This window comes from Limanda limanda, chromosome 20, assembly GCF_963576545.1.
Source record: "Limanda limanda chromosome 20, fLimLim1.1, whole genome shotgun sequence".
Taxonomy (NCBI): domain Eukaryota; kingdom Metazoa; phylum Chordata; class Actinopteri; order Pleuronectiformes; family Pleuronectidae; genus Limanda; species Limanda limanda.
This window is the reverse complement of record NC_083655.1, coordinates 14,187,986-14,213,618: the sequence shown is the minus strand read 5'-3', so window position 1 is coordinate 14,213,618 and position 25,633 is coordinate 14,187,986. Positions and strand designations below refer to the sequence as shown.

At 41.3% G+C, this 25,633-nt stretch overlaps 1 protein-coding gene across 2 annotated transcripts; it reads right to left on the bottom strand.

The window, feature by feature from the left end:
• Positions 1 to 19,192: 19,192 nt before the first annotated feature.
• Positions 19,193 to 22,482, bottom strand: bloc1s5 (biogenesis of lysosomal organelles complex-1, subunit 5, muted). Of its 2 annotated transcripts, XR_009683236.1 has the most exons (6): positions 22,230 to 22,482; positions 21,938 to 22,020; positions 20,643 to 20,775; positions 20,468 to 20,526; positions 19,800 to 20,092; positions 19,193 to 19,754 (listed from the first exon to the last, which is right to left on the bottom strand). XR_009683236.1 is itself a non-coding variant. In XM_061093859.1 (5 exons), the coding sequence occupies exons 1-5, from the start codon at positions 22,246 to 22,248 to the stop codon at positions 19,919 to 19,921; spliced, it is 468 nt and encodes a 155-aa protein (XP_060949842.1). In that variant the 5' UTR covers positions 22,249 to 22,482; the 3' UTR covers positions 19,193 to 19,918. The 2 variants fall into 2 exon arrangements, 1 of the variants encoding a protein (XP_060949842.1); XM_061093859.1 differs by having other exon boundaries at positions 19,193 to 20,092.
• Positions 22,483 to 25,633: the final 3,151 nt, after the last annotated feature.

The window sequence follows — 25,633 nt, the reverse complement described above, 5'->3', positions numbered from 1 at the left end:
GTTTGGTCAAACTTTATTGGAAGGGAGATAACGCGTGGCTTTTTTTTTTACTAAAAATAAAGATGATAATAATAGTTCTCCTCTGACATTTCATGATACAAAATATTTTTCCATTTGAAAAATGTACGGCGGTTTAGTGAGCTCAATGCACTGAAAAAAAAAATGCAAATAAAGAAAACAGCTTCATCTATTTGACGAAACATGTGCTGCAAAAATTCCCCACACATGCAAATACAGGAATGAGCTGCCAGTTGCGAAAATGACACCGAAAAATGATGAACCTGGGAATAGTTCAATGCTTTGTGAAGTAAATGGAGTCTGCTTCTCATCAGTTGTGATGAGAAATACAAAGACTGAGACAAAGACTTATCCAGTGAAAATACCCAGTCAAGGCAATTCTATGTGGCAAGTAATCATAAGCTGTTTTATGACATACACGGAACTCCGGATCATCTCCTGTTATTGTAACAGATGCAAAGATGTAAAAGTAAAGCCATTCTCAGACATGTCCCCCAGAAGAACCCAGAAGAAGGACTTTTTTTCTGTGGTTTTCCTTTCACACATGTTCAATGCAACAGGAGATTCTCTCCTCAGACACATTCACAACAGTAACAAATCCTCTAGGATAGATAGATAGAGTACTTTATTCATCCCCGAAGGGAAATTAAGTTGTCATAGCAGCCGGTATAATTGAATACAATAAAATACAATACAATACAATACAATAGAATAAAATTAAAAATAAAAGGTAGAAAGAATAAAAAAACAGAAGCACAAGATAAAAATACAATAAAATAGGTAGATAAGGTGCATTGGCAAGATGATGGTAAAAGTACTGATGATATGATGGTAATGGTATTGTTAGACAGTATATAAGAATAGTACAGTATATATAGTATACAATATAACATAATATATATTTATATATGATAGTAATTATACCAATATAAAAGCAGTATATGGTAATAATGGCAGCAACAGTATATATAATAATAATAGTAAGGGTGATATAATAATAGTAATTATAACATGTACACATAAATAAATATGTGTATATAGACTTATGTAAACAAGAATATACAGAGAGTATGATATGATATATAGTAGAAGTATGAATATGAATATAAGTATTTGACTATACAATAGGTAATATAATATACTATGAGTCTAAGAATATGTATACAGAGTGTGCAAAAGACAATATTACTGTATAAAATGATATATAATATCAATATGGTTTATATGCACACATATCACATATGATGTGAAGTAAGTGTATAAGGAGCGGTTGTACAGGTACACAGTGCAAGGAGACAGGTTTAGTGCAGTTCTGTGATGGTGGCTCTGACAGAGGTGGATGAGTTGAACAGTCTTATTGCAGTTGGGAGGAACGATTTCCTGTATCGTTCCTTAGAGCAGCGGGGTTGAATGAGTCTGTGGCTGAAGCTGCTCCTTAGCTTGTCCAGTGTTTTGTGGAGGGGGTGAGAGGGATTGTCCATGATTGCCAGCAGTTTTGCCAGCATCCTGTCCTCCACCACCTCCTCCAGGGTGACCAGCTTAGAGCCAACCACAGACTCTGCTTTCCTGATGAGTTTTTTCAGTCTGTTGGCGTCCTTTGCCTTGATGCCCGCACCCCAGGACACCACAGCAAAGAAGATGGTGCTCGCCACAACAGACTGATAGAACATCTGCAGCATCTTGTTGCAGACGTGGAAGGACCTGAGCCTCCTCAGGAAGTAAAGCCGGCTCAGGCCCTTCTTGTAGACGGCCTGTGTGTTGGTGGACCAGTCCAGTTTATTGTCCAGAGTGACACCCAGGTACTTGTATGCCGACACCACCTCCACATCCGTCCCACCGATGCAGACAGGAGAGGGCAGGGGCTTGTTCCTCCTGAAGTCCACCACCATCTCCCTCGTCTTCGCCACGTTGAGCTGCATGCAGTTCTCCCCACACCACTTCACAAAGCGGTCAACCAGGTCCCTGTACTCAGCCTCCCCCCCGCCCTCAACACACCCCACAATGGCCGTGTCATCAGAGAACTTCTGTAGATGACACGACTCAGTGCAGTGCTGAAAGTCAGCAGTGTATGTGGTGAAGAGGAAGGGGGACAGTACAGTTCCCTGGGGGGCCCCGATGTTACTGATCAGACGACCAGACACACAGTTCTGTAATCTCACAAACTGCGGTCTGCCCGTCAGATAGTCATCGACCCAAGTGATGAGGGGAGCACTCACCTGCGTGCCCTCCAGTTTGGCCTTCAGCAGTCTGGGCTGGATGGTGTTGAAGGCGCTGGAGAAGTCGAAGAACATGATCCGGACTGAGGTGTTGGGTCTGTCCAGGGAGGAATAAGCCTTCTGCAGCAGGTAGATGATTGCATCATCAACCCCAACATGGGGCTGATATGCAAACTGCAGGGGGTCTTGTGATGGGGACACCAGCGGCCTGAGGTGTGCCAGGACCAGTCTCTCCATGACCTTCATGATGTGAGAGGTCAGTGCCACCGGCCTGTAGTCCTCCAGTGCAGCAGGTGAGGGCCAGAGCAGTGGGTTGAGGCAGAAGAGCTGCTGAGATCACATGTTTTTGTATATAGCACATTGACACTCTCTGTACATCTTTGTCTGTATCGAGTGTGGCACGGCTTCCAGAGATACACTCCTGATCAAAATCTTAAGACCAGTTAAAAAATTGCATGAATTTGCATTTTGCACTGTTGAATCTTAGGAAGGTTCTAAGTAGAGTTTCTAAATGCAAAAAGAAGAAATGGGAACAAGAGCCCAAAAGTTGTGAGCAGGCAATTTATTAAAAACAACAATTTAACTGAATGAGGCTGTTCATCAGCTGATCAAAAGACCACAGCTAAAAAAAAAAAAACCCTCTTAAAACAGAAATTAAAGTGTCAAAAACTGACTCAGTAAGGAGTAGCTCCACCATTATTGTAGCCTGACGTTGTCATACTCATTATTCTAGTCAGAATATGAGTCTGAGACCGCTCCATTGGGCTGTGATTATGGGGCGTGTTTCTACAGAACCAGGAAACAAAATGCCTCTTCGCTCAATTGGATAGACCTACAACCAATCAGAGCAACGTAGTATGTGACGTATGTCAAGCGACGCATAGTTGTTGTCAGTTGTCTGTTTCACGAGTTTGTTCACTCTCTAAATAAATCAATGGAACTGCTGCTAATGCCGCTTGTATATCCACCGGAGGTAAAGCCCCCAGGAAGCAGCTGGAGACCAGGGCTGCTCGTGAGAGCCCCGGCCGGCGGCGGCGTGAAGAAGCCTCAGCGCTACCGGGACCCGGGAGCGTCCCGGTCGCGAGGCTCTGAGAGAGATCCGTCGCTACCAGAAATCCACGGAGCTGCTAATCCGCACAATGTGCTGCAGAGCTCCGCTGTCATGGCTCTGCAGGAGGACAGTGAGGAGGAGAAACGGCAGCTAATAATTTTACATTTTCTTGTTGCTCCAACATTAACTGCAACAGCGTCCCAACTTGTGTCTTTTTTGTCTCATATGTGCTGAGGAGCGTAGCGCCGCCCCCCCCCCCCCACTCTCTTTTTATTTATATGACTGCTTGTGTGGCTGCAGCATCGGGGCCAGCTGATAAATTAAACTTTTTATGAATCCCGTAGGAGGACGGCAAAAACATCTGTTCGATCTACAAATGCCTTGATCACGTTCCTCTGTTCGTCTTTCAAAATGAATGCGCTGTCGATGTCTCTGAAACAGACTCGATGGCAGCATTGACACATCTCAGCTCTGCAGGCAGCGCTCTCTGGTGACGTGGTTGATTACGTCACTGTAGATCATCTGTCAATCATCGTATAAAGCCCGCCCTGACGATTTGATTGGATCGACCAGCTTCGGGTCTATCATAGTTTCTCCCCAACGGAGCGATGCCAGACCGAACTTCCCGAACAACAAATGTTGTGGGCGGGGCTAAGTTCGTCTGGCACCCAGGCTACCATTATTGTTGATCACTTCAAAAATTCGTTTTGGCATGCTTCATGCAAGTGTTTCCAAAAGGCTAGTGCGAATGTTGCGCCAAGTGGTGAAGATGGCTTCACGAAGGGCATCCACTGTCTGGAACTGAAGTCCATTTTTGTAAACTTCCCTTGCCATCCATCCCCAAATGTTCTCAATTGGATTAAGATCAGGGGAACATGCAGGATGGTCCAAAAGAGTGATGTTATTCTCCTGGAAAAAGTCTTGGTCAGACGGGCATTGTGAATTGGAGCGTTGTCCTGCTGAAAAACCCAGTCGTTACCACACAGACGAGGGCCCTCAGTCATGAGGGATGCCCGCTGCAACATCTCCACATAGCCAGCTGCTGTTTGACGCCCCTGCACAACCTGGAGCTCCATTGTTCCATTGAAGGAAAAAGCACCCCAGATCATGATGGCGCCCCCTTCCACTGTGCCGCGTAGAAAACATCTCAGGTGGCATCTCCTTGTCATGCCAGTAACGTTGGAAGCCATCAGGACCATCAAGGTTACATTTCTTCTCATCAGAGAATAAAACTTTCTTCCACCTTTGAATGGCCCATGTTCGGTGCTCCCTTGCAAAGTCTAAACGGGCAATTTTGTGGCGTTGAAGGAGACGTGGCCTTTGAAGACGTTTCTTGTTTTTGAAGCCCTTCCTTCGCAGATGCCGTCTGATGGTTATTGGGTTGCAGTCAGCACCAGTAATGGCCTTAATTTGGGACGAGGATCGTCCCGTGTCTTGACGGACAGCCATTCGGATCCTCCGGCTCACCGCGGGTGAGATTTTTTTGGGTCTACCACTTAATTTTTTTGTTCCATAACCCTGAGGATCTTTTAAGAAATGCAAAATGACTGTCTTACTGCGTCCAACCTCAGCAGCGATGGCGCGTTGTGAGAGGCCTTGTTTATGCAGTTCAACAATCCTACCACGTTCAAAGACGGTGAGCTTTTTTGCCTTTGCCATCAAGAGATCTTCACAGTGTGATTATTTGACAAGAAATTACATGGAATCCAATTTTTTTTGGCTTTTAAAGGCTGTGTTCTTAAACTTTTGATCAGCTGATGAACAGCCTATTTGAGTTAAATTGTTGTTTTCAATAAATTGCCTGCTCACAACTTTTGGTCTCTTGTTCCCATTTCTTCTTTTTGCATTTTGAAGCTCTACTTAGAACCTTCCTAAGATCCAACAGTGCAAAATGCAAATTCATGCAATTTTTTAACTGGTCTTAAGATTTTGATCAGGAGTGTATGTTCTTCTCCCCACCTGTTGCAGTCAATCGATCAGAGGATCTCCCGCTGACTTGGTTGAGCGAGCGCACGAATATGCTAGTGAAATTTATAACGCTGGCAAGCGGAAGTGAGACGAGATGGTTACCACAGATGTATCCATGCAACCGTGACCATTTGTTTCACATCTGACATTGCACATTAACACATTGGCTTGTTATTGATTGCCGTGAAATATCAAATACAACCAGATTGCTAAGGTTTTAAGGCTGCAGGCTGTTTTCCATTGAAATGAAACTCAACTTTCCTCGATCACTGTCTTTTAACTGGTTTATTTGTGGAAACTGAGTAGATCTTGCCTGACCTTGTCAATGACCTCACTTGTCCTGCTTGATTTATAACAGGGACCCGACTCGACCTGCTTGATTCACAACTCATTAACACGAGACTTAATTAATTAAGACCATAATCAAGATTATGAATGTGAAGTTAACCAAACTTCAAATGTGAAATATTACTTGAAATCCTAAAGCAAAGCCAATGAGGTCATTCTCGGAAGGTTAGTGAGAAAAACATCATTGGGATGTAATGTGAGAGACATTTAGGAGCTTGTGGCAACACAAAGCCAAACTCGTTGATTATAAATGGTTCTGTAAATTCCAGCTGGCCGGGGCTCTTTGGCAGGCAGAGCAATTTTCCTTCACACCTAAAACTGTCTTTTTTTTTTTTTTTACAACAAATTGGCCTGTTATAGGTAATGTTATAAATTTATTAAGACATCCAGGAGAAAATGAAATATTATGAAAACATACTCTGGAGAGCACAAAGTTAACATTTTACAATAACTGTGAAAATATGGGCACTCAGGAGTCCCATTAGTGCCGGTTTACATGGCAGACGGACAGTTGCTTTTCTACACCGATGGTCAAGTATGAGTCACTTAACCTCATCACATCTGGAGAACATTTTTCGGCAAATGCAATCAATCCAATTTATTACATTGGATAAATAGTGCCTCTTGTGGGGGCTTTAGCCTTGTGCAATGGGGACAGTGAATATAAATCCTGTGTCTATTCCCACGATTAAGTGTGTTTGTGTGCGACGGTTCCCAGAGTTCCAAGTACCTGCCGTCTCAATAGATTCAAAGCTCTTTGGCAAGTCCTCACTTTTCCTTTCCTCTTTAATATAGACGTGATTTCATGAAACCAAATATGTACAGAATGTCTCTTTAATCATCCCCCTTTTCCTTTCATGTGGACAACAGGAAGAGTGGGAAGAGGGGCTGAGGAGGTTACGGCATGGAAACGGAGGTGTCACCCCCGAGCGGCACTATGGTAACACTTTCCAGACTGTGGAAGCTCTTTCATAAGAGCGGGTCTTGAATGTCTATATTCTAAAAGCGGGTGAAAATGATCCTACCATGCACACTCGGTGTAGCGAGTAACATATATATATATATGTGTGTTACAGGCCGAGGTGTTTATGTGCTCTGTGTGTAGATGAGTGTGTGTCTGAGGCACCTAGTGTCAGGAGATGTCCCGCATGTTCCCTAGACAACCATTCAAATTCCTCCGTTAAACACACACACATGGGCACACACACACGCACGCGCGCACACACACACACACACACACACACACACACACACACACACACACACACACACACACACACACACACACACACACACACACACACACACACACACACACACACACACACACACACACACACACACACACACACACACACACACACACACACACACACACACACACACACACACACACACACACACACACACACACACACACTTTTTTGTCCACAGGGAGTACAGGCATTCAGTCGAGAAGCAATATACTTGTAAGAGACTCCTTCACAGAGATAGATGATGCTACAATGACCCCAAGGCTGACATGCGACGATCTTTAACCTGTGGCTGTAAAAACTCAAATGTATTTTCTCTTTGAAGAACTTCATGAAATGTTCTACCCTTTGGATGTGACCGCAATTACAGAGAGCCAACGAGACAAATACAACCCTTAATCCCAATATTTTCTCAAGAACGCCACTGGGAGACAGGAAAAGGTTGACGTTTCGGGAAAATAGAGAAATGTAAATGTTATTTAAAGAGAGTTACAGAATAAGATTGATGGCTCTAATCGGACCCAGGCTGGATGTGCTGCTTCATATGCTTCACATATGAATAGGACCTGAAACAGAGCTTGACTAGATCCAGAAACCCTATCCATTCTGGATCCATCCCGCAGTGCAAGTGGAATATGGGTGAACATTTTATTTGAGATTATTTCCCCCCACATGACAAAAGGTATCCCACAGACCAGAGTCTTTCAGGGGGGGGGCTTTATAGTTGCCATGGCAAGTTAATAACCACACATCACTATTTAATCTCAACATGTCATATAGCTGTGATGAATATGACCAAATTGCCACGGACATGTTTTACATTTGTCCCGGTGAAGTGGAGGTTGCATAGTTGTGGGCGTCTACTGGTTACCCATTGTTGATGGATAGGCACCTCGCCAGGTCTGCTGTACTGTGGTGTAAAAGGAAAAAAGAAAGATTTATGGACCCCGGGGAACTGAGGGCATTCTGAATATTTTCATAATTGTCTGAAGTGACAGGTGAGGAGCTCTTTGTGCATGTGTGGGAATTTTAAAAAACAGCCCATGCTGTAGTTTCCATCATGTTGTGGAACTTTGAGTGTTGAAAGAAAATGTGTCAATGACCTAGTCCACAACTGAGGAATCAATGGAAAATGCATTTTTTTCTGACTGGTCAGGTACAAAACATAGAGAAGAAAAAATTGTCCAAATTCTTTCTGATTTATTTCCATATTTTGCCCCTTTTTTTGTGTAGTGAGAACCTCATAAAGTATATATTTTTGTTGTTTAGAACATTGATATCACTTCCTCATCCACCCATTAAATATTATGCTACAGCAGCAGTGGGTTGTAAAGGTTTGCGGCATCCACCTACAGGCTACTCTATAGATCTGTATCTAATGTATTATGTTGTAATTTGAATCTGCTTTTCAACACTGCCAAATAAACCACAGAAAAACCTCAAGGGCAACTTTCTGGAATATTTCTGAGGGAATATTTCTCACCAAATCTAATTGTGTCATCTAGACATATGGGAATTACCTTGTTAGAAATTCTACTTTCAATACCAGGGGTGGAGCTGCAAAGGTGAGGGGGTTATAGGGAGGGACCTGAGCACAGCAAACCACAGCCTTCAACCCACAACATACCATTTCATCAAGGTGAATTCCATGTATTTGTACATTTTCTTCACTGTATGCAAATAATACTCAATTTAAAATGTACATTGAAGGACCACTCTTCACTCCAAGATACTTTTCTCACAATCATTCACATACATTAGTGTGACGCAGTGACTTCCAGTGTCCCTGCTGGGATCAGATTGCTCTGTCCTCACACCTCATCCTGCAGAAGATAGCAACAATAGATGGTTGCCATTAGCGAAGCTTGTAGATTGGTCTAATCATCACTCCGTCTACAGGTGTGTTGAATAATATGAGGACAATTTGTCCCTGAAGACCCTGATTGGATCACAATCTGTCCTTGTGTGTTCATATGTGCATTTACACCTCAATAACACATTTTAATAACATGTGCAGATATACTTGAAGAAGGAATCAATATTCTTCTGCCTTTGCCTTTCCAGAACAAAAGGAAAAATTGAGAATATCTTCTTGAACAATGTCATTGCATGTCAGTTGTGTTGAAGGGTAGGGTGTGGATTCCAGTTTCCGTTAAAGTGCGGGTGTTACAACAACCTTGACACCCACGGGTGCAAAGCTCCTGTTCAGAGCAGCCTCCATGCAACTGGATGTCATCAAATCCAAAGCCAGACTTGTTTCCATTAGGAAAACATAGACGAGTCATGGCCGCCAGTATCATATCCGGGACACAGGATGTGACCAACAGAGGAGAACCAATGTCATTTGCAGACAGCTTTCTGGATCCACTTCAGCCGGCACCTGTGCCGGGAAACGACAGCGGAGAAAGGACTCTCCCACATATTTGGAGAAATCCCAGAAAAAAAAAATTCAAAGGATGGAAATCGGGACGCACCTTGTCTTTTCATCTGGCTGGCTAAAAGAGGGCGAGATGAAGTTAGACAGTGTCAGAGTGGAATGAAAGAAGGGAAGAGTGTGAGGTTAAGAGGGAAAGAAAGAAACAGTGGTCATGTTTAATAAAAGTAAAGAAAGCTTTGGGATATTTAGAGAGTGGACAAAAGCAGAAGGAGGCGGATTGATATGAGCTGCATTGGCTGTGGATACCTTGACAGCTTTTGCTGGATCCCAAGTGTTATGTTCTACCACGTTCTGCTGGATTCAGCCAGATGACTAAGTCTGTGCCATTTGTCCTGAGGTATCCACACAATTGGAATGACCATGATTTTCCACAAGGCCCCTGTGCTCAGAGGGTCAGCCGCGTCCCACTGCAGGGAACCCCTCACAGAAGCTGTACACAAGTTGCATATTGAAAGACAAAGCATGTTCCCTCAAAAATGACCCTGTGGCACATTTGTTTTGTCACAAAATAGAAAGATTTACAGTAAATATTTTGACTAGTCATGAAGTTAAATATAAAAAACTAAATCATGGATAAAAGCACCTGCGATGAAATGGTTTTGAAATAGAAGGAGGAGGTAAGATTAATGAGTTTTGAGCTTTAAGGGAGCTGTCACATCATCAATCTTCGTGTACAGTCTATTGTGCTAACACATGTTTAAAGACTCTGCATTAAATGCTGACTTTGGTGTGAAAAGGGTTCGAGGGACAATCAGACACATTGGAAACAGAGAGGAGGAAATGCTGGAATCACATGGAAACAAAATGGAAAAAGGACAAAAACAGAAGAACAACTGGAACAGCACAGCTGTTATAGTTACCTTCCCCGGAGAAGCAAAACAGTCAATATGAATCAGAGATGAGGTCTTCCTGAAACCGTTTTCTGTCTTTGGAGACTTGGCTTGTTTGCTTCCATTAGTCTTGTGTCTCTTTGGTCCTGTTTTCACCATAAATCTCTGATGTGCAATAAACTGGTCCTCTCTATGAAGATTTTGATTTCTCTGAGACATTTGACGTAATTTAGCCACGAGTAAAATAGATTAGATGGAAAAGAGCAAGGGTGAGATGTTAGATCTTTTTTTTTATATTTGTCAAATATCAAAGTACAATATACCCCAATGAATATTCTTGAGCCATTACGTTTTGTCCTTTGTCATACGTTATTTTCCCAAGAAGTTATAGCCATGATCAAAGCCATGAGTAAAGTTGATATGACGCAAATAAAAGGCGACAAAAATGAAGTGTCCCATAACCTTGAATGAAATAGGGATTTCTTTTAGTTTGAACATTGTTGGGAACATTCTGGATAATGTAAGAAACAAAATACATCACTTAATCCAGTATATAGTTCTAGTCGATTTTACACATTTTAATAAGGACTTATCACATATTATATCTTAAATAGATATCCTGTTAATGTTTACATAAGGCTATTACTGATCATAATACAGTTGTAAGAAGCCCTGTCATGTGACTGCGGCTATCACTTGCCGTCTGGTGTCTGGACTGAGCCAAAAAGTAGCAGAGCCCTGCACTTTGTTGAACATTCAAACATGTGAGACTTCACAGGTGGTGACAGGACCCAACTCGACTCGGAGGCCGCCTTTCACAGATGCTTCTTGGGCCGGTGCCATCGCTGTAAAAGCCCCACTTCCTGCTGGTAAAACCATCAGGATGTAGTGGCCAGAGTGTGAGGGGGTTGATGTGGGGCAGAGAGAGAGGGAGAGAGGGGGAGAATAGTGTGGATGGAGGAGAGGAAAGTAGAGAGAACAAGGGAGTATGAGAAAAGGTGATGTGAACGTATGAATATCCTGGTGTTTCCAAATGACATGCCTTCAGTCTCTTGGCACGGCAGTGGTAACATTTTCTGAGAAAAACCTGCAAATGAGTCATTTAAATTTGATGACTTTGGAACCTCATCATGATATATATTTAATAAGCTTTTATGCAACATCTTAATTTATAATCATTTAAAGGACTGTTTGTATGTTTGAGATCTTGTAGGTCTCACACAGTCCAGTTATAAGGAACGTTTAGAGAACTATCCATCCATTGGTATTAATAATAATAGAGAACTCTTACAAAGGAGAGCATCCACTCTGCTGAAGTGTCCTTGAGCAAGTCATGGACATGGTCCATCTCCTCCTTGTACATGAAAAGAAGCAGCATTTCCCAACATAGATCAATAGAGAATGACAAACAGTTTGTGTCCAAGAAAAGTTTTCTCTCACATGCAGCGTCCATCTGCAGGCGTCACGCTACAAGGAAAGTAGGAGACTAAAGGGATATTTCAGCAGGACTGTATTTTATATGAGGCAAGCCATAAATGCCATCAATAACCAATGAGGCCTTACTTTTCCTTAGCAAAATACATACACCCCAGTACCTGCTGCCTTCATTGTGTCAAGGCTTGTTTTTATTTTCTCATTTTGAGACAGATGCTGTCACCCACTTACTGGCACTTGTGCTGGCTCTCATGGAAAATGTAAAAGAGGCCCAGCCTCGTTGAGGTCAGGCTGACATTGCCAGTGAGAGGTGGCCAAGTCACAAAACAGATGTTTGCTGTTTTTCTAAGGATGATTGGTTCTCTGCGCAACATTGGTCCAAGCATAACGCGGGTCCCTTTAACGGAGTCCTGAGTTGCAGTGGGAAGACTGGAGTAAAATATGTGCAATCGGGTGTTTTATCGTGAACTTGGGTCTTATTGTATGCATGCTCCCGAGGTCCTCGGGTCCTTTAGCTGAGTTTATGATTCTGACAGGTGTCTGGATTTGTCTGTACTGAAGCAGGTGTGTAATAAAATTATCTGATGGATCACACGTAGGAAAGTTGTGCTTATGTATGCGCTCTCCCGAATGTGTCATCCTGTGTAAGCACTGAGCATAAACAAGCTTCAGGAGGCCTGTGTGTGTGTGTGTGTGTCACTGCAGGCTGCACCTCAGAGCGTCTGCAAAGGCAGTCAGGCTCCTGGTACAGGTCTCTCCACAGAAGCCATTAAGTGGTGCGTCTGTTGGAATAATGTGTTTGAATTGGCTGCAGGGCCGCAGCAGGTGCTGGGAGGACCGGCCGGGAGCTGCTGCTCACTGCCGGCATCTGCAGACCCGGGAGCAGTCAACCCTTCTCTGTGTCTTTACTTCTCATCAAGGCTCTGTCTTCCTCCTCTCTTGTTTTTCTTTCCTTCTTTCATTTCCTTCCAATTTTTCTGGTGTAATTGCTGCCATTTGCTACGTCTCTTTTTGTGTCTCTCTCTGCAGATGTTTCTGTCATGATTTCTTATTTTCCTCCTTTATCCTTCTTTCCTATCTTTCCCCTTCTCCTCTTTCTGACCTAGTTGTTAAAGAGCTTTGTTGTACTCTAAACACATCTGTCTGTTGGACAATGACACTACTTAGTGCTGCTGAGGTTATAAGTAAACAAAAAATCCATTTAGTGAGTTCATAAATGAGAGTCAAGAAAATATTCGGATTCCGTTCAAGTGGAAAAGCCAGAAGTGAAACAACACCACAGGTTTCAATCTAAGGAACATTTTACATGATTTTATAAGCGATATTCCCAAAATATTAAGCTGACCTTTAAGACCATATCTGTTCCCTTTAAACCTTTGGAAGACTTTGATTTACTTGGACCTTTCAGTTTTATCAGATTGATTTATGTTTATCTCCAGTATCCCAAACCTGAACCCAAATATCATCCCAAAGTCCTGGCGGGCTCTGGCTGGGTATCCACACTAGCAGAGTGGTAGTTAAACCTTTGTCATTAACCAATCAAAACAAAATTCGTACCATGTAAACAACAACCCTGATTCATTTATACGTGTCATCTTTGTGCTCTGTGCATTGTATGTTTCCCTAATCATAATTATCATAAACTACTGTGTTGGCTTCAGACATCGGTTTTCAGGGAGCTGAACAAACACGTGTCAAAGAGATTACGTAGCTGGTGAGAAAGATGAATACATGACACGTTGTTAACATGTAAACACCAGACCTGATAAATCAAATCCCGGGTAAACAGTTGACCGCAAATCATCAATCGGAATAATTTAAATCTGATTGAAAAAAACATGCGTGTGCACCTGCAAACGACTGAGTGCTAACAAGATGAAAGGACTTAATATGGGCATTCAGTGGGTGAGTCACACATTTAGCTCGGGACCACTCACTCCCTCTGACTCTTCCTCTCTCTCAGCCTCAAGGTGAAGCCATTATGTTTGAAACGAAGCAGCAGCAGCAGCAGCAGAGGCAGCAGCAGCAGCAGCAGCAGCAGCAGCAGCAGCAGCAGCAGCAGCCCACTTGAGTTCAGAGACACACGGGAGGGGAACAATGAAAAGCGAAGCCCAGGGCCGTCCCGGGCCCTGAAAGACAGAGAGTTGCCTTTATTGAACGGAGTCCACTCCCATGCATTCATCTGCCAAGAGCGTGTCTCCATGGAAAGACTCCCCTGCTCCAACCAATCACACAGAGACACAAAAATCCCAAGTCTATCTCCTGAAAGTTACGTTTATACACCGATCAGGCACAACAATAAAACCGGTAACTGGTTTTAATGTTGTAGCAGATTGATGTGTATCCATGACCTGTGCTGAAAGAGCAACTTCTGAATATCAGTGAGGTGATTTAAAACCTCTTCTGTTCTTTCACTATTTTCCATGGCTTCTGGATCTTGTCAGAAATACACATCCGACAGTGAAATCAACTGGTTAGCTACACCAAGGAAGTTGTGTTTTCATTGGCGTTTGTTTGGTTGTTAGTTTGGAGCATTACACATAAACTGAGAGGAGTACCCATAATGCATATTGGTCAGGGAAGACACCCATTAAAGTTAGGTGCAGATCAATATCATGGGAGGATCCAGGGAGATTTTCTGAGTGTCTTTATCACTATGAGATAAGTTGTGTGTGTTTTTTGACTTATTTGAAATAAGTACTCTCCCTGCACAGCACCAAAACATTAGAAACAAAGTTGGCAAATAGCTTGTGATTATATATCCATATTATCCATAGCAACTGAAGGTGTTATCCTGTTTTTGAAGGGGCCAGACATCAGTGGCATCAATAAAACAGCCATCAAAATCTGTTCACTAGATTTTGGGTAAGTTACCTGATGTATATTTAACTTTTAATACTAGCAGTTATTTAAAAAAAATTGTTCTCAACAAGGTTAGAAATTGCTTTACAAGGAAAGAAGGAAACAAAAAAATCAACATGAAACATAAAACAATAAAATCGACTCACTCAGGTTGAACTCATTTAACTGTGTAATACTCATTCTATCAGTGCAATTCAATGGCTAATGTGTAATCCTGTTACACTGTCTAGATTTTGCTCTCACTGTAAATATTCTGTTTACAATAATATTCCCAGCTGTGGCACTAATAAATTATTATTTTATTATATCTTGCATTAGAAAATAAGAATATAACAAAAGACAAATTATGTTCCAACGAAGGCTGGTCTTGCGACATTGAAACCACAACAGGAGATAAGATCAGGAAAATACCTGTCTGGTACAGAAAACAGGGAGAATCAAAGCCGGTGAGAAGGTATGTGTTGGAAGTGACGCCACACATTCCTCTAAAGTAAGGAATCTAGACAACAACAAGTCCTGCTGCTGCTGGTGGCCACCGGCCCCTGTCAGGCCATTCTCTGCGTCGTCTCTGGCTATTGTTCCCCTCATGATTGACTGAGGAAGGTCCTTGTTGATGCTGGACTCTGACTTGTGTTTCTTGGACCTGGCAGGAACACGGAGCTGGTGTGTGGAGGCTGTCTAATGAAACCGAACAGATGCAAAACATCACAGACAGCTTGGCTAATTAGACCGTGCGCCTCCTCCGCAGCACAAAAGATGGCGACAGAGTGTGTGTGTGCGTCCAACGGAGAAGGAAGAACCTGGCCTGAGTCGATACAGACTAAAAACAGACTCCAGTGGGAGCCTTCCCTGAAGAGCTTGTTAATAAAGGGGTGCTGGCATTTATAGTGAAAGTTGGGACATTTCATTTTGAACTCCTTTCTTTCCAGTGATTTGCTTTTATATGCCAACAAGTGCATTCTCTAAAGCTGCCAGGGGCCTGAGAATATCCAGCATGCCTTTCAACCTTCCCTCAGAAAAATATAAATGCATTCAGTTCTTTCGCGCTCCCGCTCTTACTTAGCAATCCTCTCGGTGAACGGTTGCCACTGCCAAAGAATTCATATTTTGCATCACCAACCAGCACCCATCACCGACCCTGCACCCATGCTGTGCAGTTAAGCCAAGTTATTAACTTAGCAGCGCAGCGCTTTTGTTCAGTGGCATTTTCATTTGCACCCCTCTGTAATTGAGTAACAGGGACCCATCACATTGCACAAAAGAAAAAGAGAGTTGAGCTCGCAGAGGCTGGAAATTCTCACATAAGCCGTCTGCAGAGCGAGTGGGTGAGTGAAAAGCTCCAAGCTTTCTAATGATCCGACACAAAAATACTGAACCAGTGTTGCTGTTGCCTGCTTTTTCTCACCCGTCCACCGAACTGAAAGGTGATCGGGCCAAAGAGAAAACGCTTGGAGATGCCAAGTTTGCTGTCAGCCTCGTAGAAACTGCAGCAGTCGCATGACGTCAAGAGTAATTAATTTTTTTTTTCTAGTAAGAGAGTGAATGGACACATTATTAAGCTGCATTTGTCCCATGTAAAGTGAACTGACTTTCTCATAGCCATGTTATATAGGAATCATCATGAACACCAAAGTAACTCTGTAAAAAAGTATTTTAATGATAGTTATTTGTACATTTATGAAGCGTATTAAAGACTAATGTGTGATGAGATCATACAGCTGCCGATTCAAATTAGATTCTAAAGCGTTATTATATATATTTATTTATATTATTAACAACTCAATATATTTACAAGGGTTATAATTAAATATTAAGTGGATCTTTTATAGATGACCTGCAGTATATTATTTATAATGATGATTTAAAAAAACCTAAATTCAAAGGAATTAAAACAGGACTTTTACTGTGGTGGAAGAAAAAAAAGCCATATTTATGTATAATGCATCCATTTGTCCTATTTATTATTTTATATATTATTATATATAAATGAGGAATGCAGAGACATCACCGAGGAAGAAGAATGATGTGTGAGCAGAAGGTTACATTATCTTTATCTGTCTTTGTGGAGGGGGGCAGAGGTGACCTGCAGTGAACTAAGGATACATCATAAGGGTATATCCTTTTTATGATTGGTATGTAGTACATATGGCACATAGTAAAATGTATTTGAGGCATTTAAAATAGTTATAGATGTATTCAACTCTGAAATTAATCCTGGACACCCTGTGTAGACACTTTGGACATTAGGAGTAGGACAGATATGTATCCTTACACACACAATGTAGTTTTTATTGTCTTATAATAACACAGCTCTCATGGTTAAAGGACTTTTTGCAGTCTTATCATCTCAAAGCACTTTACAATACATGTCCCATTGACCCATATTTACTAAGTGCTTATTCTATCACAAACCATTCATACACTGTGCACAGACTTGCAATTTGGGGTTCAGTATCTTGCCCAAGGACACTTAGGAGAGTAGACTGGAGGCGCTCGGGATGGAACCACCAACCTTCTAGTAGACGACTTTTGGTCTGTCCCAAGCCACAGCCACCTCTATGAACCTTATGTGTTCTTAATTAATAAGCAATGTCCATTGTTATTGGTGTAACTGTTTTCCCCATTCACTTCCCATCTCGCTGACATCATTCACCACACGCCTGAACCTGTCACTCGAGCAGAGCCTCGCCGGTTCTCACAGTCTCTCATCAGTAAAGTGTCAATGACAAAGATCAGATCCTGTTTTTTAAGTGAATGTCCTCATTACACGTTATCTGCACATTTCATCCCTGTGATCCATTTCACTCTGTTCCAGTGGAGATGGAAAGCTTTCTGCAGACAGAACATCAGATTGCATGAACCAACACACCCCTTATCTCCATGGCTTGCCCAGTGGGGCTCCAGCTGGGTGCTGCTGTTTCCTTCACCATTTATGTTGGCACGGGGAATGGCATCTCCATGGCCCGAGAGCATTGCTCCGCTTGCAAAACAGGAAGAGCACACTGCTCTCTGATGGACACAGGAGACAAAACACAAGCCAACTCCGGTCCAGAGACATGAGGCAGCGGAGCGAGAATGATAACAGGGGGTTTCAGTCCCAGCGCGAGCCCCTTATTCTGCACATGGAGTCGTTTTACAGGGTTGTATGCTCTACTCAGTGCAGGGAAGGGTTTTGTACCAGCAGCACCTGAGTACACTTAGATGTCCTTGATGATATCTGCCTGGATAAACCAGCGTCTCAGCCGTTAATCTCGCAGGTCGACTTTTTCTGGTTTGTATCTCTACATAGAGGATGAATTAGATTGATCAACACACCAGAGACTCAAACATTCAATACACCAGGTTCTGATATTTTCAGCTTTTTCTTTGTTACCCCATCTACCTTGAAAACCTTTGATTTCAAATGAATGTTTAATGGTAATTCAGTTTGGTGAAGAACCTGGTCTTGTTGACAGCATTGGTCCTATTTCCATTAGTTTGTAAAAGTACTTTTAACTTAAGTACTGTACTATATCCTTGCAGTTTTCCCACACTGCATCAGCCTCATCACTACAGGCATTTTTTTTTTATGGTGTGTGTATGAGAGCCAGTAAACAGCAGGCCACGCAACGGCCAGAAAAGTTACACGTGGACTAACATCCTTTATTCTAAACTTTATCTGATGTGAAGTGTTTAGTGTTGGATCCTTGGAATTTTTATTTATGCTCCAGTACTAAGTTCTAGAAATGATCCAAAATTCTTCTGACTTATTTCTTAATCGGATATTTCACGGCAATGTCCAAATGGATTATGTCTGAACCGAAGCCTGTACTTTGTAATATTAAGTCCAACATACGCTTCAGCACGACTTTAACGGTGACCTTTTATGTACTCTTTTCCTCTTTATTTCAAACCTTAGAGTAAAAAGTAAAATAAACAAGGGCAGATGAAAAGGGACCTCGCTGGGCAGAGGCTCGCCATGTTTCCGTATTGTCACTCCTCATTAGGTGATGATGGGCTGTCTCCGTGATGGACAGCTACCTCCCAAGGCGGAGGTTTAAGGGCTGCACACACACACACATACAGAAACCAGGGCAGCACCCACGGGGCAGCATGTTTCCTCCAAACATCTGATGGCATGTCTGTGCCCGCTCTGATCCACTGACAACACTCACACACTGGCACAAGCGGAGCGACCAGAGAGTGGCCTTGCAGGGTCACTGCGAGCGAAATGGAAAATACACCAGTGCATTCACTCACTTCACTATTGGTTTATTTTATTATTCCGCTCTTACAGATATTTTGTACTTTGGCTGACGGATGACGAGAACTCTAAACCTGCCTCTTCTGATGACGTGACTTTTGACAGTTAAAGGTGTCTGGGCTGTTTGAAATGAGTGTGTGGCAGGGATGTAAAGGGAATTATGTGAAAATATTTGTTCTATTTGCTTGTCTGAGATGAACTCCTTTCTCAGCCATGCCAAGAATGTCCCCAGTGTGCCCACCCACCCATTAACCTGTCCAACAGGCCACCATTGTCTGGGGCAAAAAACAACAACACTTGATTTAAAGTGTGCAGGGTTCTCAGCTCAAGGGTCACGACACATGGAGATGATTTTGCTTCTTTTGTAGTTCATATTACAGTTTTTTTTACAGTGTATTTACTCTGTGCTAAACAACACAAAAGTCAGTATTTAAACTGCACATAAACACAAACCATGAATGAACTCTCGGAAAGTTGATCATCCCGGGCCTTTTAAACACTCTAAGCACAAAGCATGACAACCACTGAAAACTTGAGGATATTGTTTTATGCATACATGACCAGCAGGAAATTGAAACCAGAATATGATTGATGTTTTTTTTCTGTTTAACCAGCAATGCAAACATTGGATTTGTGACTCATTAAAATCAGCTTTGAGGTGGCAAAGCAAACCAAAAGCAGCTGCTTCTGATCATTCAAACTGGTTTCAGTAGAGACCTTTTATAACGTAAGCGACTTGAAGTCAGCGTCAGGCGTTGAGCGTTCCAAACACGGCCGAGCCGGTGAGGGATGAGTTGTCCTGCAGTTCTGTTTGAGCTCGTTTCTCCAGCACTTGGAGCCGGGATCCTTTTCAACTGGAGGTGGATGCATATTTATCATCAGCGCCCTTCAGGCAGGCATCCATTAAACATCCTGAAATGCAGAGAGTGTCACGGCCTTCCACGATTGCTTGTTTAAAAGTGACATATTGCAGAGGTCTTTTGCAGCACTTGCGTGCCACGCGAGCTCCATGTGGTATAAACAGACGAGTTTGATGGCCTGTGAAATTGCCACATTGTTAATCATACATTTATTTATGAATTGGGAAATGCTGACTCTTGTGCAGGAGCAAAACCTCTGAGGCTCTTTTTCTTAAGTACATCAATCACAGCCGATACCTCCGCTGTGCCCACGCAGAGCAGACTACCCAGGTCAGTGATAAAGTTCCTATAATAAGGGGAGAGCGTGTTGACCCGAGCCCCTCGCAGACCTCATCTGGTTAGAGGGGTGAAAGCTTTGCCAGATCCATCTTTTTCTCACTGTAGTGGGTGCTGAGTTGTCCCACAGCCTTGGCGTGCTCCTCGTCCACCTCCTCCTTCAGTCTCTGCTGCTCCTTCAGGAAGTCGGCCCATTCCTCTTTCAGACGCTCCATGTTCAGCTGCATTTGGTTGCTCTGGAAGGAAAGTGAAAATGAGAGCAGAGAGAAAAGTGATGAAAAGTCTTGAGCGTGATCCGGTGTTTTAGGTGATAATCACAGTAAATATATAGTTTATAATATACATTTTTTTATAGTGTGACTTTCAACAAGACAACTTTACAAATCCATGTGCGATGCCTCAAATTCTCACACCTCCTCCTCCATACACTCACACTCACACACTACAGTGACGATGCTGATGATGTAAGGCAGAGCTCATTGTGGACTCTGGATGCTGGCACTCTGCCTTGAATACATGCTGAAGACACAATATTATAAATGCCTGTGTTATCTGTAATGCAATCCAGTTTTATGAGGCTATGACGCTGTAGCCAACCCAGTTGTTTTTACCTGCTGGGCCTCTAGCTCTCTCTGCTGGACTCGGTCTGCCATATGTTTAGCAGCCTCCACTGTGGGAGAAAGGCACACAAAGATATAAAAAGCAAAATTCAGGCAAAACAATGATATTTAAAGCTTCTAAGAGCAAAAATCTGACACTATCATAAAGCGGAGAGAGGAGACTTACAACGTTTGGTGAGGTTGGACATCAGATCCTGGTTCACAGCCTCTAAATTCTCGGGCTGCATTTGTTCATTTGCTTCCACCACCATTTTATTGAGACTCTCCAGCAGTCTGCTCTCCCTGTGTCCACGTTTCTCCTGGAAAACAGAGCGTTTAGTGTCCTCTCACACAGACAGACACAAACTCAATCCACCAAACACATTTCTCTTCAGTGATAGTGGGTCCTCACGTGCTGCTTCGATTAAAACAAGTGCTGACAAATGAGCAGATATCTGGTTTCAACAACAAGAAACCGTAGTGAGTCTTTAAATATATAGATTACTTCGAATTGCACCTAATAAACAAATGTAACTAATTACTTTATGACATTTTAGATGTGACAAATATGGTATATTGACATTTACAGAAAATATAATTGGCTTAAAGGTCAATATTGTGATGGAAAGTACAAAATTAGTTTTTTGTTTATCTGTGACCCTAAATATGGTGAGATGTGGATTATGCTAATGTGGCAGGTGAGGTTCCAAACTTATCTGTGAATGTTTTTTCTGTTAAACCATTTCTCTGTGTGTATTCATAGCTCACAATGTGAGGTGACTCTTATAACAAGTGTGTATTTACAGTATAAATTCTTCAATTACCGACTTGAAGACATTGAAATTACTGTGGCTCTTAATTGATGTAGATTATTTGTGTCAAATGTACTATTTTAAGAGTATCAGCAGACTGAAATGGTTGAATAAAACTGAATCTGTTACCACTAGCAACTGTGATTTAGGTTTATAAGATGGTGTACAGCATTAAATAGCAGTATGTAACAAGAAAATCCTGAATAACTGAAACAAAGGGTTGAGGGCTTAAGTTACCGATAATTAACTGCAAGTCTCTACTGTTATCTGTCAAAATTAATAATCATAAAAATCGTACTCGCTCACTCCCTGATGCCCTAAAATAGAATTTGTTTTATGATGATTCCCCAGTTTGCTCTGCACTTCAGCTGACGACCAAAGAACAGAACTTTTGTAGAACTCGTTCAAGTTTAGGCCCAGAACCAGCTCTGCCTTGTGGGAAAAGGGGAATGAGGTTTAGTGACTGACTCTGGGACAGTTCAGCAGGTGGACACACACACAGTCTCATTCCTTTGGATGAGGGACAGTCTTCATCACTGGGCCCCAGCTCGGCTCCTGACCTCCTAACACAATGTGTGTGTTTAAGTCTCTGCACAGATCAACCACAACATTCAAACCAGTCACTGGTTCTAATGTTGTGACCGATCAGGGCTTGTATGTGTGTGATTACCTCAAACTCTCTGACGAAGTAGCGGATCTCTGCGTTGACGATGGGTCTGTGGTGCAACAGACGGGACTGGATATCACCGACATCTGCAGGAACAACACACATCACCTTAGGTTTCCGTTCGCTAGTCTGCATGATATAATATTTCACTTCATGTTTCTACAGATAAGCTAACTCCACTGCTAAACTCAGTCATGTGACACTTCATTAGCCTCGTATCATATCGCAGCCTGAGACAGGAGCTAGCTACCATGCTAACAAAGAAAGACCTTTCTCTACTGTGTTTTTCACTCACCTTTAGCGATCTTGTCCATGTTGTTCAACCTCAGTGGATCTGTCGGTGTGAGCAGCTAAAGCAAAGTGTCCCTACCTGCAGAGCAGCTAGCTAAACCTGCTGCTTACTGCTAATTCACCGGCTAAATGCTCCGAGATGCTAAGCTAACTGGCAGTGAATTGACTGTGATTTGTTATTAACGTTCACGTGTTATTTAGACAAGTAGTGAAACATCCCAGCTTCAGTGTGAAGGAGTGAATGGAAGCCAGCTGACTGAGATGTAAACAATTACAACTACTTCCGGGTACGGACTGAACCAAGCGGCTGAAGCAGGGGGGTCTGAGTCAGATTTGACCTTGTTTTATATCCATTTAAAATACGATAAATTAAATAAAAGGATGCTAAGGTATTCAATTGAGGTTTTGATGTTTTATTTAAATTGGATGCGACACTGTGAGCTCTCTGTAGCGTTTGTGTGACTGTGTGAGAATGAGGGGAGACAGTGGTGCAGACTGTAGTTCTGTGTGAGGACAGCAGGTGTCAGTGTTGCTCCACTAAATGAACCACTGATCCATCACTGTGTCCCTTTACCCTAAATAATAACCATAACAATAGCTTCATTCATGACATCAATCTAATACTTATGCATCAATTATGAAAATTGTTTTGTTATGATTTATTGATAATAATAACGATGAGGTTGCCAGATTGTGAGGGATCCCTCTAGTTTACGTTTATCAAACGCTTCATAGTGTCTTCATATCTTCATAGTTCATAGTGTAGAGTTGTACTGGATCTCTCACCCTGTGAAAACCTGCTGTGCATATTATATGGATTAAAATACATTTTTAATCTTACCTATATCTTTGTTCATGTCAGTAACAGTTAGAAAGGACACCTATCAGGGACTTTCACAACCTGGCAACCCTAAAGATCTGATGATGCTACATTCAATATATATGTAATGTATTTTTATACATTTATTACTGCTTTATTTTCCATTCCAATTTAGGAAATATTAATTATGGATTTATTATGAAGAAATTAATAAGTTGCAACTTGCAAGGGTGCCTTATTAGAAGTGATATATTTTAATGTTGTAAAAGAGATCCTTCTTTTTTTATATTAGTATTCTTTAACACAAGTTAAATCTGTAAATATCCTGTGATAATGTGGTTATTCAATCTTTGTATCCTCCTATGAGCATAACAGAATATGTATTGTGTGAAACACCACATGGGATGCATCTACTAAATGTGTTTTCTGCATATTAGTACTCTCTCTAAATAGTATTTGTTTGAATACTAGGAAAACCAATTATTTTCTACTGAGTTACATTTCTTCTGAATTTATATTCTCTTTATACAACATTCATCAAGATAAAAATATAAAGATACTGCGATAAAATCCAGAGCAGAAAGTTTATTTGGGAAACTGTGTTCACCGATGACCACAAGATGGCACTAAATCTCTCACAGTAGTTTTGAAAATCCAGTGCAAGAACCCTGGATTATCAACTTCTTTTATCAGGCTTCATGAAATGCAAATAAATTGGCATGAATGTTTTAATGAACAAGTCACTTGTGGCAAGAGCAAAGTACATTCAGATATTCATTCAGAGCAGGACGAGGCAACGTTTGGGGGCAAATGCTGCAAATTAGTCGACAAAAGTTTGTTTGTGAGTTTTCAATTCATTCAGGACTGTCACAGTCAGTTAAGAGAATAATCACAGAGGCCCAGTTTAGTCCCAGCGATGTGCAGCTAAACACTGATTTCATCCTCCATTAGTTTTGATTAGGTTACATGATTGGAGGTTAAAAACATGTAGGATCAGTGAAACATATGAGGATGACCTCGAGTTAAATCCATTAATTACCATATAGTAGAGAATCACAACATGTTTTAAATTTTTTATCATATAAAATAATACATTTCATATTAATATTTAAGAGGTATTTACATTATCATAGGTACCACTTTATAAATGTTGCATAATTAATGTATATATTGCAAATCAAATTAAAAATTGCTATTTTTTGTGGTAGGCTAGATAAAGCTTTTGAAAGCAAGATAATTCTTCTACTTTTATTGCTCAACAATACATTTTCTATTGGAAATTAATTAAATTAATAATAATTTTAGGTTTGGAGTCAGTCAAATTACCTATTACATTTTAAATATAAAGCAAAACCTTAAATACTGTTTAAATTATGTTTATATATAAAATTGTTATAATAAATAAATGATTATATAGATAAAGTTATATACCGCTCCAAAAGATTTCCACAGCGTTAAAGAGTTTGGTGAGAGAAGCAAACATCAATATAACGAGGAAATATCCGTCCCGCTGCATCGTTACATGTACTTTTATGTATTTTGATGTCCGGCTGCAGTTTGCATGCGAGAGCGTCTTTCTGCCTCAGAGCACATGATGAGTTTCTCTGTTTCACTCCCACAGGTCTATTAAATAAATCCAGATTTTTATGTGACACCTCTGCACCAAACACAAAGACCTTCTGTGTTTTTTTAAAACTTAAACTAAAAGTATCAGAATCAGAACACACTTTTCACTATGTCTATGTTACTTTTTTACATATTTATATAAGATTCTCACTAATTCATTTTAGTTATTTGTTGTTCTGCACCAGTTGAATTCAGTTTACATCAGTTTATTTTATTAATCACATTTTTATATGGAGGGACAAACCATGAATTATCATATTTTTTCTTTTTACTGTGTTTAAATTAAATAGTTTCATCAAGTACTTGTACTGTAAACGACACAATGTGTAAATGTCACATTAAAGGACACCGCTGGTCCCACGTAAGATTCAGGACCATTATAATAATTTAAATAAATAACTGAAGAGCTCATACAATGAGTAAATCAAGAACCATCTATTGACATGTAATAGTGTTTTTACATGAACTATTTAAAGATAAAAACAAATGGACAGAATGAAAAAAATTGGACACTATGAATATAAAATGTAATCATTGAAATGATCAGGTTATGGTTACATATCCAGTAGAATTTTGATGTATTTGATAAAAACAATACAATTGAATATGCTCAACAAATTTTGTTTCAATTTATCATTTCATTGTCTTATTTTATTTTTGTCTTTATTTTCCTTTTATCCTCAGTCAAGAAAATATGGTTTAACAACTCCTGAAGTAAATTAATAAAAATATTTATCTATATAGTGTGTGAATATATTCCATCCACTGTTTATTATTATTATCAGCAGGCATCTTTTTCCCCTTGTCGTATAAGAGACACTTTTCCTCTCACACACACACACGTAGGATCCGTGCACTCGCAGTCTGCAGGACCAGAGCAGCAGAGCTCGGCTCCAGCATCCAGATGATGTCCTGCAGCACTTCCACAAACGCTGCCTCAGTGGGAGGTCTGTGAGTGTGGT

What these genes read in the sequence shown, in the direction of transcription:
- bloc1s5 (XM_061093859.1), bottom strand. An exon ending in ACTTCGTCAGAGAGTTTGAG is followed by an intron (nt 20,776 to 21,937) that starts GTAATCACACAC and finishes TCTGTTTTCCAG; the next exon opens with GAGAAACGTGGACACAGGGA. An exon ending in GAGAGCTAGAGGCCCAGCAG is followed by an intron (nt 20,093 to 20,467) that starts GTAAAAACAACT and finishes CTTTCCTTCCAG; the next exon opens with AGCAACCAAATGCAGCTGAA.